The 14732-nt window shown below is 46.6% G+C and overlaps 1 protein-coding gene across 1 annotated transcript in view; it reads left to right on the top strand.

Annotated features, from left to right (window-relative positions):
* The window catches only part of ARMH1 (armadillo like helical domain containing 1), a gene marked incomplete at both ends in the record, with an annotated part of 37034 nt that extends 29402 nt beyond the window's left edge, over positions 1–7632 (top strand). The window contains 6 exons of the mRNA XM_080801707.1: positions 6348–6470; positions 6560–6632; positions 6770–6899; positions 6997–7074; positions 7355–7436; positions 7514–7632. Coding sequence (XP_080657833.1) covers positions 6348–6470; positions 6560–6632; positions 6770–6899; positions 6997–7074; positions 7355–7436; positions 7514–7632 — 605 coding nt within the window. The remainder of the gene's footprint in view (positions 1–6347; positions 6471–6559; positions 6633–6769; positions 6900–6996; positions 7075–7354; positions 7437–7513) is intronic.
* Between the last annotated feature and the right edge of the window lie 7100 nt (positions 7633–14732).

Raw genomic sequence — 14732 nt, 5'->3', positions numbered from 1 at the left:
ATTGGGCATGGAGCCTACTTTAAAAAGAAAAAGAAAAAAAAAAAAAGGTACAGTAAGCAATTACCAGACCAAAACCTAGGGGAAGGAACCAAGAATGGTAAGTCCAGCACTCAAACCTGAGGCCACTTTCTGATCCTGAAGAAACTAAGCAGTATCAAATAGCAGGAAAGAAGGTACCCAGGGCCTGCCCCAGGTGGGAGGTGTGATACCTCAAGCATAAATACATTAAGCTGGGACCCGGGAAGACAAAGCCCTTAAGATAAGGATGAGCCAGAAGTAAGCCGGTCCTCAAATGACCTTGCATGGACTGTACAACCACCTGTGTGGTCCAGGAAGCCTCAAATCTTGAACTTGGACAAAAATGGTTCAGAATAGTTAGTGCCCAGGTAGCCAATAGAAAGGGAAATGCTCTTTGGAAGAAATATCTTCATCCTAGCTCTGAAGTTTTTTCCGGCAATTAATTTTGCAAATATAAGGCCAACCCAGAGACTCCTGGATGGTTCAGTGGAGCATCTGCATTTGGCTCAGGTCATGATTCCAGGGTCTTGGGATTGAGTCCCACATTGGGCTCCTTGCTCAGCTGGGAGCCTGCTTCTCCTTCTACCCCTCCCCCTGCTCATGCTTGCTTGCTCTCTCTCTCTCTCTCTCTGATAAATAAAATCTTTTAAAAAATACAACAGCTAAAACTTATTACTCAATGTACACATTTAACAGTAGAGTAGACACAGGTGAAGAGAAAATTAGTAACCTGGGAGAGAGGAAGAAAAGTAAGGATAAGAGTGAGGATATCTAATAGAGGCAAAGAGAAAAAAAAAAAAAAAAAAAAGAATAGGCAGCACCATTAAGGAGACAATGATGGACAATTGTCAAGAACTGATGAAAGACACCAACCCACAGAAAAGTCTAAAAAAGTTAAATCAAAATAAATCTACACAAAATGATTCAAGTATGTACTATCTCCAAGAAATTCACTTCAAATAAAAGAATATAGGCAGGTTGAAAGTAAAAAGATAGAAAAAGATATTTCGTGAAAGTACTAATGAAAGGAAAATAGGAGTATCTCTGTTAATATCAGGCAAAATAGGGATGCCTGGGTGGCTCAGTCAGTTAAGCATCTGACTTTGGCTCAGGTCATGATCCTAGGGTTCTGGGATCCAGCCCCACCTCAGGCTCCCTGCTCAGTGGGAAGGCTACTTCTCCCTCTCCCTCTGTAGCTCCCCTTGCTTGTGCTCTCGCTCTCTCACTCTCTCTCAAATAAAATCTTTAAAAAATAATAAAAGAAAAAGAAAAAAAAGGAAAATCAGTAAGTATATTAGAACTCAACATCATCAACCAGTAGGATATAATTGACATTTATAGAACACAACTCTAGGGGTGCCTGGGTGGCTCAGTTGGTTAACCATCTGCCTTCAGCTCAGGTCATGGTCCTGGGGTCCTAGAATTGAGCCCTGTGTTGGGCTCTCTGCTCAGCGGGGAGCCTGCTTCGCCCCCTGCCTGCCACTCTGCCTGCTTGTGCTCTTTCTCTGTCAAATAAATAAATAAGATCTTAAAAAAAAAAAAAAGCATAGATCAATATCCATCATCAATATAGATGCAAAATTCCTCAACAAAAGATTAGCAAGTAGGGGGTGCCTGGGTGGCTCAGTTGTTAAGCATCTGCCATAAAGTCATAATCCCAGGGTCATAATCCCAGGGTCATAATCCCAGGCTCCTGCATCCAGCTCCCTGCTCGGTGGGAAGCCTGCTCCTCCCTCTTCCACTCCCCCTACTTGTGTTCCCTCTCTCGCTGTATCTCTCTCTGTCAAATAAATAAATAAAAATCTTTAAAAAAAAAAAAAAAGGAAAAAAAAAGATTAGCAATTAGGATTCAGCAGTATATAAAAAGAATCACACACCATGACCAATTGGAGTTTTTTCCAGGAATGCAAGGTTGGTTCAATATTCAAAAAAATCAATAAATTTAATCTACCAAATTAACAGGCTAAAAAAGAAAACTTACATTATTACATAATCAGTGCAGAAAATGCATTTGACAGTCAGCACCTGATGAAGATAAAAACCCTCAGGAAGGGACGCCTGGGTGGCTCAGTTGGTTAAACAGCTGCCTTCGGCTCAGGTCATGATCCCAGCGTCCTGGGATTAAGTCCCACATCGGGCTCCTTGCTCAGTGGGGAGCCTGCCTCTGCCTCTGCCTGCCTGCCACTCTGCCTGTGCTCGCTCGCTCTCTCTGACAAATAAATAAAACTTAAAAAAAAAAAAAACCCTCAGGAAAATAGAACTAGAGAACTTCCCCAACTTGATTAAAAAAAAAAAAAATCTACCAAAAATCTACACCTAACTTTATACTTAATAGTGAAACATTGAACACTTTGCTCCTAAGTTCAGGAACAAGCCAAGAATGTCTACTGAAGGATTACTACTAGCAAAAGAAAAATGATCCTAGGAGACAATTCTCTACAGATTTGTCATATTTCTGTGTGTCTTTTAAGTAAAATACTGACTGCTTTTTGTCCTAGACTTATCTTTTCAAGGATATTGATGAGCAAACAGTTTTGGAAAATAAAGATATTTCCCCCTTTAGAGCAAATGGCAGGCATGCTTACTGACTGTAACATTTAGGTTCTCTGAGATAAGCGTTTCTCATTGTAGTGCACACCACTGCACAAGCAGGCATCCATGTGTGTTACCCCCATAGGACTCAAGGGCAAAAGAATTTGATCCAGAAGAGAAAAGTCACATAATCAATACAAAGAATATTTAAAAAGACACCAAAAAAATGTTACACACATTAAAATGATAAAAAGATATCATGAGGGGCGCCTGGGTGGCTCAGTGGGCTAAAGCCTCTGTCTTCGGCTCAGGCCATGATCTCAGAGTTCTGGGATCGAGCCCCGCATCGGGCTCTCTGCTCAGCAGGGAGCCTGCTTCCCTTCCTCTCCCTCTGCCTGCCTCTCTGCCTACTTGTGATCTCTGTCTTTCAAATAAATAAATAAAATCTTAAAAAGATATCATGAACTTATTTCAATGTTTGAAAATGTAGATGAAGACTGCTAGAAATTATAACCTACCAAAATGGACTTGTGAAGAAAGAGAAAACACAGATAGTCCTCTAACCATTAAAAAAAAAAAAAAAAAAGAATCAGTATTTTTTTAAAAAGACTTTATTTATTTGACAGAGAGAGACACAGCGAGAGAGGGAACACAAGCAAGGGGAGTGGGAGAGGGAGAAGCAGGTTCTCCACTGAGCTGGGAGCCAGATGCGGGTCTCAATCCCAGGACCTCAAGATCATGACCTGAGCTGAAGGCAGCTGCCCAACCAGCTGAGCCACCCAGGTGCCCCGAATCAGTATTTCTTTTCTAAAATCAGCTTTAGAGAATTCTATCAGACATTCAAGATAAAATTCTTGTCTTACAGAAACTCTTCTCAAGATTAGAAAAAGAGAATACAAACCCCAACTCATTTTCTAAGGTTAGCCTAATCTTTTTCTAAGGTTAGCCTAATCTTAATATAAAAATCCATCAACGATAGCATGCAAAAGAGAAACTATACACCAATCTTACTCATGAAGATAGCTGCAAAAACTCTACACAAAATATTAGCAAATTGACGGGGCGCCTGGGTGGCTCAGTGGGTTAAAGCCTCTGCCTTGGGCTCAGGTCATGATCTCAGGGTCCTGGGATCGAGCCCCCAGTCGGGCTCTCTGCTCAGCAGGGAGCCTGCTTCCTCCTATCTCTCTGCCTGCCTCCCTGCCTACTTGTGATCTCTGTCTGTCAAATAAATAAATAAAATCTTTTTAAAAAAATTAGCAAATTGAATCTAGCAGCATATGCCAGGAATAATATGTCATCTAGAAATGCACATATATCATCTTAATAGGAAATAAGTCTAAAAATTTAATGTCTGTCCATTAAGAGATATCTACAAAAAACTATGACAAATGCCATACGTAACAGATGAAACATTGGAAACTTTTCCTTTGAGCTCAGAAATGAGGCAAACTTGCAAACATTCCTCTCCCCAGAAATCTTTAGTAAAAGGGGACACATTTAATCTGAAGAGATACCAGAGTGTACTTAGCTTATGTTTGCACTTTTTTCTGTAACTAACTACAGTTCTCCAAGACTGGTATCTGTTCCTGTGCTGCGGTGCTACTGCTAGGAAAATTTGTGAAAGGGATTTTTGGAAAAGACATATGTTGGTCCAAGAAAACAAGGAAATGTGCAGTTTTTAACAGAAATGTAGTAGGGAGGATGGCACCCATGGGTATGCAAATGAGCCCGCTGGGTGAGATGGTAGGGTTGGCCAGTAGCGCAGGATCGCAGCTGCCCCACCCACTGCTCTGAGTGGTAGGGGTCCAAAACATTTTTTTTTTAAGATTTTATTTATTTGTCAGAGAGAGAGAGGGCGCGAGCACAGGCAGAGGCAGAGGGATAGGGAGAAGCAGGCTCCCCGCCAAGTAAGGGGCCGGATGTGGGACTCGATCCCAGGACGCTGGGATCATGACCTGAGCCGAAGGCAGCTGCTTAACCAACTGAGCCACCCAGGCAGGCGTCCCCCAAAACATTTTTTTAAGGGGCTGTGGGTGGCTCAGCTGGGTTAAGCATGGGATTCTCGGTTTCATCCGAGATCACGATCTTTTGGGTTGTGGGATCCACCTATCTTAGGTTCCTAGACCTTTGAGGAGGCTGCTTGAAAGATGCTCCTGCTCACTCTGATTCCCCCCAACTCATGCTTGCACTCTAAACAACTCTTCTAGAACAATACTTACTGACTTGGTGAGGGGAGAAGCGTATCTTAAAATGGTGCTCAACCCTAGGAAACCTTGAAACCCCAAGTAACAGTGTTGTTTAACTGCTAACTCAAAATCTTATTATTTCTTTAACAAGACAAAAGCCTATTTTTGACACAAACAGTTAGCCTTACCTAAGTAAGGCCTCCAAAAATTACACTATCAATTCTCTAGTGTTTCATTCCGCAAACACTCTTGGCATTTACACCAAAGAGCCAATTAAGACGGAAAAAAACACAATATGAGAAATCTGTGCCCATCGTCACGGATACTGGCTGATCCCCCCACGCTTGCGGTGCCTTTACACCTACCAGCAAACGCTTTTCTTCCATGGCAGAGAATTATCTCAAGCATATCCTTACTGGGCAAAACTTTCCTGACAGGGACATAAAAGGTTAATTTTCACTATTCGAAGAGATATTAGTGGTAATAGTTCCCATGTGTCTATTATGAGTCCTGGTATGTAAATGAGCTAGTCAGGGAACTGCGCTTCCCGGATGTCTTAGCTCCCCCTAGCTCCCCCTAGCTCCCCCTAGCTCCCCCTAGCTCCCCCTAGCTCCCCCTAGCGTAGAGAGGCCCCCCCGCACCTGACTACCCAGCTGGGGAACAGCATGTTTTGTCTTTGTCTTCCACGTAGCAAGTATGTGAGTTTAAAATAACTTACCCCAGTGTCCCATCACTTGACCAACTTCCCCTGCCCTCTTGCAGCTCTGTCTTTGTGATTTCCTCTTGACAAAAATATTCCTGGAGCAACAGGCGTTTAGGGCAGCCTTGCCCAAAGACTGGGGTAATGCTGAAATGAATAAATGACTGGAAAGTATCTCTAGGAAAGGCCCCCTCCATAAACTCTAGTTCCTTCCTCCTTCCTAATCAAGTGTTTCCTTTATGCTCCCACATCCTTCCTGGCTGTAGTATCTTAACTATGCCTCATTTCCTGGGATCTATAATGGAATAACGAGACAGTGTCATTGCAAAGCAAAGCTCTTTTGGTTATGGTGAGCTTCAATGGGATGCTGTGTGGAAAGTCTAGGGAAAGAAGGGATCCATATATGGTTTGTCAGAAACTACTGCAATCTACCCGGCTTCAACCCTTCTCACTCTCTGCCACACATCCTCCACCCACTCGCTGTCTCCCTCACTCCTGGGTCTTGGCCCATCCTTTCGCCCCTTGAAGACCTAGCCTCTCCCACCTCCATGACACCTCAGTGGGGCCTCCAGCTCTGACAGCCTCTGAGCCTCCTTGATGGGTAGGCTTACCATCCAACCTTTCTTCCTCCCTCTGTAGCTAGTTCTGTGAAGGGAGAGTGAGGGGAATGAGGCTCGCCGCCCCCCCCCCCCCGCTTTAGCCCCAGATCCAGCAGGACTGTGGTGTCGCCTCCCCAGCTTCTCCCACACACATCTTGCACGGTGCTGGCCAGTAAAAGGTGCTAGGAAAAGTGCAGGAAGGGGATGGGGGGTAAAAGGAAGCGACTTGGTTCAAGGGGGTCTTTGCTTGCTTGGTGGGGATGGGGGCGGTTTGGAGCGTCAGGCCTCTCCAGGGCTTCTGCCCTTCCCCAGCCATCGAGCTGATCAAGGACCTGGTCAACTACGACGTGTGCCAGGCGCTGCTCAAGGGCCTGGTGGAGCTGCTGATACCGTCCGTCAAGGAGACCAGAAAACTGCAGCCCAAGATCCTCAACGGTAGGGAGTGGCTCAGATTGAGGCTGCAGGGCTGGGGGTTGGGGGGTGGGATGCAGGGCCTTCCGCCTCACGGCCGCCCCCTCCGCCAGACTCCTTGGTTCCCCAGCTCACCGCCCACCTGCCGGTGTTCTTGCAGCAGGCCGCAGCAGCCAAGGCCATCGGGTAAGCGGGCAGGGGGAATGGGGATGGGGGTGGAATGCGGCAAGCCAGCTGGCGGTGCCTGCGGGTCTCGGAGGGGCTCGGGCCGCCGGGCGCCGGAGGGTCCCAAGGGCTCGCCGCCGCCCGAATTCCCGGCCCAGGGTCCTGGCACGCAGCAACACGAGCATCGCGGAGGAGATGCTGCACCTGCGCGTGGTGCACAGCCTGTTGGCCGCCATGGGCAACTCGGACCACTGCAACAGCCAGCGGCAGGCCAGCCTCACGCTGGAGGTGAGCGGCGGGGCGGCGGGTGGGTGGGCCACCGGCGAGGGCGTGGGCCCCCGGCGAGGGCACCGCAGTCACCCCGCCGCCCCGCCCGCCGTCGCAGTACTTCGTGCAGATGTTCCCGGTGGTGGAGGAGCACGTCCGCCGGTCCATGGGAGAGGAGCTCTACCAGCTCTTCCTCGTAAGCGTCCGCGCCCCCAAGGGTCGGGGCCCCACCGGAAGGTGCCGCCTCCACACCGTCCCTCCCCCGGGCCACACCCCCCTACGCGCGCTGCGCCCGGGGGCCCGCCGCTGGAGGGACCGCCCCGGCTTGGGCTCCTCCCCAGCCCCCCGCGTGGTTCCGTTCCCTTCCCTGCTCTTCCCGTCAGCGCCAGAGCCCGCCGCGTACCTCCGCCTCGCGCCCACTTCCAAGTCCAGACTGCCCTGGGACCCCAGCAGGTGCCCCTTGCTCCTGTCCTCAGAGCAATGCCGAGGACTTGTACATGAAAATAGATAGCATTCAGGCGGACATCTTGGCGGCCAACAAAGTCAATGTTTCCAAAGGTGAGTTGGGGAGGGAGGGGACCTGGAGCAGAGGTGCAGCGGGCACCCAGACTCAGGCTCGCCTCTCTTGCTTCCAGTATTACACCAAAGTGGCGTCCCCCGCAGCAACACGACCTTTTATCTTGAAGCTCATGACAAGGGTCATCTGGATTACATCTCAAACTTCCAGAAGGAGGATATGGAGGGAAAGGAGTAACAGAGCCTCTGAGGCAATCCAGAAAGGTCCGGGCTGTGTTTCAGGAAGCCTGGGAGAAGAATTCTGGGGTCACGCTCACGGTGACCCCACTGGCCCTAGGTGGGAGGCTGAGGGTTGGGCCTGCCTGTAGGGGAGAGGGAGAGCTGCCGGCTGGCAAGAATTCAATAAATAGTCTTGCTATCTGTCTGTTCTCTCTGTAGCGGGGAGGGGGAAATTAAATAAGAGCTTTGTTGGGCCGGGGTGCCTCTGCTCATCCAGCTTGCCCGGATGGAAGGAACATCAACGTTCTGGAAGATTTAAGGACATAGCCTGAGGAGAGACCCTCACCTCCGCTTCCTACTGGTGGTCCCCTGCACACTCACCTGCTTGTTCTCCCGTTGCTTCCTCGTTTTCTTTTGCGGATTCATCCTCTCAACCCAGCTTCTTTCAAACTGGAGTGACCTTGAGGCTCTTTATCTACTTTTTCACCCTGGTGATCTCATCCAGTCCCTAAACTTTAAATGCCATTTATATGCCATTGACTCCCACATGTCCATTTTCATTTAAATCTTTCCACCTCTTTGTCCAAAACTGAACTCCTGATCCTGTGCCACCCTCCCCAGCTCAACTGATGGCAACTCATCCTTTCTGCCACTCAGAACAAAATAGCATTCCCCTTAATGTTTCTCTTCAACATCTGCGTCCCGTTCTGTTGAGTCTACCTTCCAAGTATATCCAGAATTCAACCAGATCTCACTACTCTGTTGCTAATACGGTAATCTGAGCCACCATTGTTTTTTCCTGCTTTGCTTTTCCACCATTGTTTAAACTACTCTAGAGGCCTTTCTACCCCATTCTCTTTTCAATACAGCAGCCGGGATAGTCTTTTTTTTTTTTTTTTAAGATTTTATTTATTTGAGAGCAAGAGAGCACAAGCAAGGGGAGGGGCAGGGGGAAAGGGAGAAGTGGGCCCACAGCTGAGCAGGGAGCCCCATGTGGGGCGATCATGACCTGAGTGGAAGGCAGACGCTTAACCAACTGAGCCACCCAGGCGCCCCCCGTGGTAGTCCCTTTAAACTTAGATTCTGTTGCTGCTGAAAACCTTGCAGGGATCTCATTTCAAGAACAGTAAACCTAAAGCCCTTCCTGTGGCCTGCAGAGAAGGCCGTAGGCAGTCTAGCCTCCCATGATCTCTGAACTGTCTCCTAATTCTCTCTTCCTCCTTCACTGGATAGTATAGCTATATGGTTCTTAGAATCTATAGTTCTTGTCACCTCAGCTATATAGTTACATGGTGAACTCCCTCATCTTGCAACTCTATACAAAAGTCACCTTCTCAGTGAGGGCTACTAATACTACCACCACGTATACTCTGGTCCCCAAGCCCCTTATGCTGCTATTTTTTTTTCCCACAACACTTACTACTTTGTATATGGTCTTTCTCTCCACCTGTATATAAGCTCAACTAAGGGGTATTTTTGTTCTTTACTAATACATCCCAAACACTGAGAACAATGCTTGGCATGCCCGTGTTAATGACCTAGGTAATTGTGAGGAAATTGTCATTAAATCAGAGGAAATGAAGTCAGATAGCAGTAATTCTGCAGGTGGCCACAAGAGGGCATCATAGGTCCCTGATACTGTTAAATCTAAGGCAGCCCAGACCTTCCCTCAAACTGACTGAGCTTTGAGAAAAAAGTTAACAAAATATATAGTTATGCTTTCATAAAGGTAAGTGGGTTTTCTGTTTTAAAGAAGTGTCTCTTTTTAGTCTTCAGATGGCCTTTGTTTGTAGAATGATGATAAAAAGGTATCCTAGAAATTTGTTGGAAATTTGAATAATCGGAAAATCCAGAAATCTGGAAGCCACTGTTCTAAGGTGACCATAGTTTAATAAAAACAATGGAGGGGCGCCTGGGTGGCTCAGTCGTTAAGCATCTGCCTTCGGCTCAGGTCATGATCCCAGGGTCCAGGGATCGAGCCGGGCATTGGGCTCCCTGCTCTGCAAGGAGCCTGCTTCTCCCTCTCCCACTCTCCCTGCTTGTGTTCCCTCTCTCGCTGTTTCTCTCTGTCAAATAAATAAATAAAATCTTAAAAAAAAAAAAAACACAATGGAACTTTTAAAATTGAATCAAGTATAATATATATATGTAAATCATACACATTACATGGAATTTATTAATACATATTTCCCCCACTGTTTACAAGTTCAAAGCTACAAAAAGTTGAAAGAAAAATACAGTGAATAGGGCGCCTGGGTGGCTCAGATGGTTGGGTGTCTGCCTTCGCCTTGGGTCGTGATCTAAAGGTCCTGGGATCGAGTCCTGCATCAGGCTCCCTGCTCCTCAGGGAGACTGCTTCTGCCTCTGCCTTTGCCTCTCTGTCTCTCATGAATAGAAAAATAAAATCTTTTTTTAAAAAATGCAGTGAATACCTGTATACCTATCACTCTTGGACACATTTGCATTCTCTCTCTGTTTACTGAACCACTGGAAAGTTTCAGTTATTGAGGCATGTGGCTGGCTCAGTCAATAAGAGCATGCAACTCTTGATCTCATGGTCCTGAGTTCAAGTTGCACATTCAGAGTAGAGATTACTTTTTAAAAACCAAGCTTCAGATATCATGACATGTCACCACTAAATACTTAACATGATGTTTCTACTAAGAATAAGGACATTCTCCTACATAATTATAGTATCATTATTTTGGTGGTCTGAGTAATGGTCCCCAAATATGTCCACATCCTATGCCTGGAACCTGTGAATATGTTACTTCACATGGTAGAAAGAATTTTGTGGGTGTGATTAAAGTAAGTGTCTTGAGATGGGGAGATTATTCTGAATTAGCCAGGTGGACCGGAGATAATCACAAGAGTCCTTATAATAATTACAGAGGGAGGCAGGAGGATCCAGAGATAGAACTAGGAGATGACAGGACAGAAGGCGTCACATACAGGCAGCTTCCAGAAACTGAATGAGGCAAGGAAACAGTCTCCTCTGAAGTCTCTAGAAGGAAGGCAACACCTTCATTTTAGACTGCTGAACTACAGAACTGTAAGAGAAAAGTTTGTGTTATATCACCAAGTTTGTAGTTACTTGTTAGAACAGCAACCAGAAAACCTATACAATTATAAATATCTGAAATAGAGTGCATATGAAAATTTCCACAACTGTCCCCAAAATGTACCTTCTGTTTTCTTTCCCTTTTTTAAAAATTTATTTTTGGGGCACCTGGATGGCTCAGTCTTTTTTTAAATAAAAAATAAATTTATTTAATAAAAAAAATTATTTAGATTTTAGAGAGTGTGCATGAGCGGGGGAGGGGCTGAGAGAGGCAGAGAAGCAGGCCCCCCTGAACGCATAGCTGGATGGGGGGCTCCATCCCAAGATGCTGAGATCAGGACCTGAACAGAAACCACAAATAGGAGACTTAACCGACTGAGCTACCCGGGTGCCCACGACCTTAAACTTTAAAAGTTTTAGTGGGGGGACGTCTGGGTGTCTCAGTGGGTTAAAGCCTCTGTCTTCCGCTCAGGTCATGATCCCAGCATCCTGGGATCGAGCCCTGCATCAGGCTCTCTGCTCAGCGGGGAGCCTGCTTCCTCCTCTCTCTGCCTGCCTCTCTGCCTACTTGTGATCTCTGTCTGTCAAATAAATAAATAAAATCTTAAAAAAAAAAAAAAGTTTTATTGGGGGGAAGGGGGTACACCTGGGTGGCTCAGTGGGTTAAGGCCTCTGTCTTCGGCTCAGGTCATAATCCCAGAGTCCCGGGATCAAGCCCTGAATCGGGCTCCCTGCTCACGGGGAGCCTGCTTCCCGCCTCTCTATCTCTGCCTGCCTCTCTGCCTACTTGTGATCTCTGTCAAATAAATCTTAAAAAAAAAAAAAAAAAGAAAGAAAAGAAAAGTGTTATTCAGGGGAACCCGGGTGACTCAGTCTGTTGGGTGTCTGCCTTCCACTCAGGTCATGATCTCACTGTCCTTGGATGATGCCCCAGCATGGGGCTCCTTTCTCAGTGGGGAGCCTGCTTCTTGTCCCTGCAGCTGCTCCCGTTTTTGCTGTCAATTTTTTTTTTAAGATTTTATTTATTTATTTGACAGACAGAGATCACAAGTAGGCAGAGGCAGGCAGAGAGAGAAAGGGAAGCAAGCAGGCTTCCTGCTGAGCAGAGAAACCTATGCGGGGCTTGATCCCAGGAGAGAAAGGGAAGCAGGCTCCCTGCTGAGCAGAGAACCCTATGCGGATGCGGGGCTTGATCCCAGGACCCTGAGATCATGACCTGAGCCCAAGACAGAAGCTTTAACCCACTGAAACACCCGGGGCCCCTATCAAGTTTCTTGAAGGAAAAAACTGAAGTTAAAATTTTTGTTCAAAACCTTAACAAAAATGACTAGAAGACATTCTACAAGTAGAAAACATGTATTAAGTGAGTTGCTTGTCTACCTTCCATGCAAAATACAAAAGGCAAATCAAGTTAACATTTGGTAATCATCCAACTATAAGCACAGTAAGCTCCAAATACACAAACCTCCAATATATAACTTATCTACGCTGTTAATAACATTAGCCAAAAACAAGACAGAACCACACACTTCAAAAGAAGCAAGTCTGACTTTTTACACGTATTAGTAGGCCCCGCAAACGCAAGGCCTCAAAAAATTGGGTAAACACTCAGAATTGTTCCTCTCCACGGAAATCTTTAGTAAAAGGCGAAAGATTTATACGATCTGAAGAGAAACCAGAGTATGCGTTCGTTAACGCTCACACAGCCCTCGGGTGACTGTCACTCCTAGAACAGCAATGGTAATTACTTATCCAAAAAAGCCACGGGCATCTGCCTTTATCTCAGTCAATTCTGTGATAGCAGTCTGATTTCTGGAGAGGGAAAAAAAAGTCGAAAGAAAAAGAAAAATCTAGCCGTTTTAAAATAAGGAATACCATGGGTGCAGGGCATTGTGGGTATGTAAATGACGCTTAGTCACCACTCTCCGGTTGCCGGAAATTCCTTAGTTCGTTTTCCTGCTAGGCCTAGAGCCACCACCTGGGGGCAGGGCAGAAGCCAGATTTGCAGGGAAGTAAGACGCCTGACCCAGTCTCATTTCATTTTTTTGCTTTCATTTTGTTTTATAATTGACACTCCAAGGTAAAATTTATCTTGAATTCAAAATTAAATTTGACCTTTTTTAAGTCTTGAAAATAATTGTCTTCATCCATTCATTCAACAAAAATGTATTGAACACTGTGTCAAACCCTGTGCTGGGCCTTAGGAATGTATGGTGAGCACGGATAACAGAATGTTCAGTGACACATGGGCCAAGCGTGGAAGAATTCATCAAAGCAGGATGGTGAGCGCATTCAGGGCAGCACCATAAGCAGTCTGAGCCGGGGTAGTGAAAGGGCAAGTGGCTAAAGGACCAAGGACCTGATTTTGATGGGCCTTCAATGCCATGCAAAGAGCTTCGACTCACCTTGAGGGCCGTGGGCAGCAACTGAAACTCTTTAAAGGACAACGTGATCAGATTAGTGGTTTGAAGCAGCATCCGCATCATCTGGTGTTATTGGTGTTATGAGTTGAATTGTGCCTTCCCAAATTCATTTGTTGAAGTCTTTACTCCCGGTATCTCAGAATGTGACTATTTGGAAATAGGGTCATTCCAGGTGTAATTAGTTAAGTTGAGGCTTCCAGAACTGTGTAGACATTTCTGTGGTTTAAGCCACCCAGTCTGGGGTGCTTTGTTATGGAACTCTAGAAAATACACCTGGGTACTTGCTAAATATGCAAATTATCAGGCCCCACCCCCAGGCCTACAGAGTCAGAAAAGGGGGAGGGGGTGGCGGGGGAAGAACCCAAGCGTCTGGGTGAACAATCCTCGCGTGATTCTGATGCGGGCTTTATTGCGAACCACTGAACACCCACTCCGGCTCAAGTTTGGAGCGTATAGCCAGCAAGAAAGCCAGAGAGAAATACATGATGGCCGAGACTGCCCTAGGAAGGAGTGCAAGGTGAGGAGAGGCAAGCCACTCAGAGAGATCCCTAGAGAACAGTGGCAGGGGCGGCTGGGTGACTCGGTCTGTTAGGCGTCTGCCTTCGGTTCAGGTCAGGATCCCAGGGTCGTCGGATCCAGCCCTACACTGGGCTTCCTCCTCAGCAGTGAGTCTGTTTCTCCCTCTCCTTCTGCCCCTCCACCTGCTCGCTCTCTCTCAAATAAGTAAAATCTAAAACACACACACACACACACACACACGTGTCTACAGGAGCCCTTTGGCAGGCACGTGTGCAATTAATTAGGAAGGCTAGGGGGAAACCAGGAGCGTGCACCAAAACGAAACCAAGGGCGGAAAGACGTTTCAGGAAGGGAGTCGCCCCTTCTGTCCTATGCGGGAGATGGGGCGGCCAGGTCCACAGGCTTGCCCGGCCTGGCGATTGCCAGCGACCTGGCCCAGAGGGGTTTCCAGGGAGTGGGGAGCTGGCGGGTGAGCGGAGGTCAGGAAGCAGGCGGGCGGCGCAGACAGCTCTAGGGACAACGCTGGCCCTGAAAAATCAAGAGACCAGGAGACAGGTTCTGGAAAGGCGGGAAATCTGCTCGGCGGGGAGCCTGCTCCCCCCCCCCCCCCGCCTACTTGTGATCTCTCTGTCAAATAAATAAAATCTTAAAAAAAAAAAAAAAAGTGACATGTTTCAGGATGCCTGGGTGGCTCAGTCCGTTAAGCGTCTGCCTTCAGCTGAGGTCATGATCCCAGGGTCTGGGGATCCAGTCCCCTATCAGGCTCCTTGCTCATTTGAGAGTCTGCTTCTCCCTCTGCCTGCTGCTTCTCCCGCTTGTGCTCTCTTGCTCTCTCTCTCTGGCAAATAAATAAAAATCTTAAAAAAATTTTTTTTAAAGTGACGTTTCTTTTGTGCTAATATGACTCCTCTGAATGACCTAACTAGATTAACTGGTCACTAGTAATTTGGTTACCAGGCAAATTGAACCCACAAGAAAGGAAGCCAATATTTAAATTACCAGGTTATTGTCTGACCCATTCAGATGATTTATTTTCAACATAAACATATACACTCAATGTGAGATGCCTAACTAAAGCAAGCACCAGCAACAAAACCAAGATAAGTTTTTCTTCTT

This window comes from Martes martes (genome assembly GCF_963455335.1).
Source record: "Martes martes genome assembly, chromosome: 4".
NCBI lineage: Eukaryota > Metazoa > Chordata > Mammalia > Carnivora > Mustelidae > Martes > Martes martes.
Note: the sequence above shows the minus strand (reverse complement) of the source record. Positions and strands in the feature narration are given on the sequence as shown.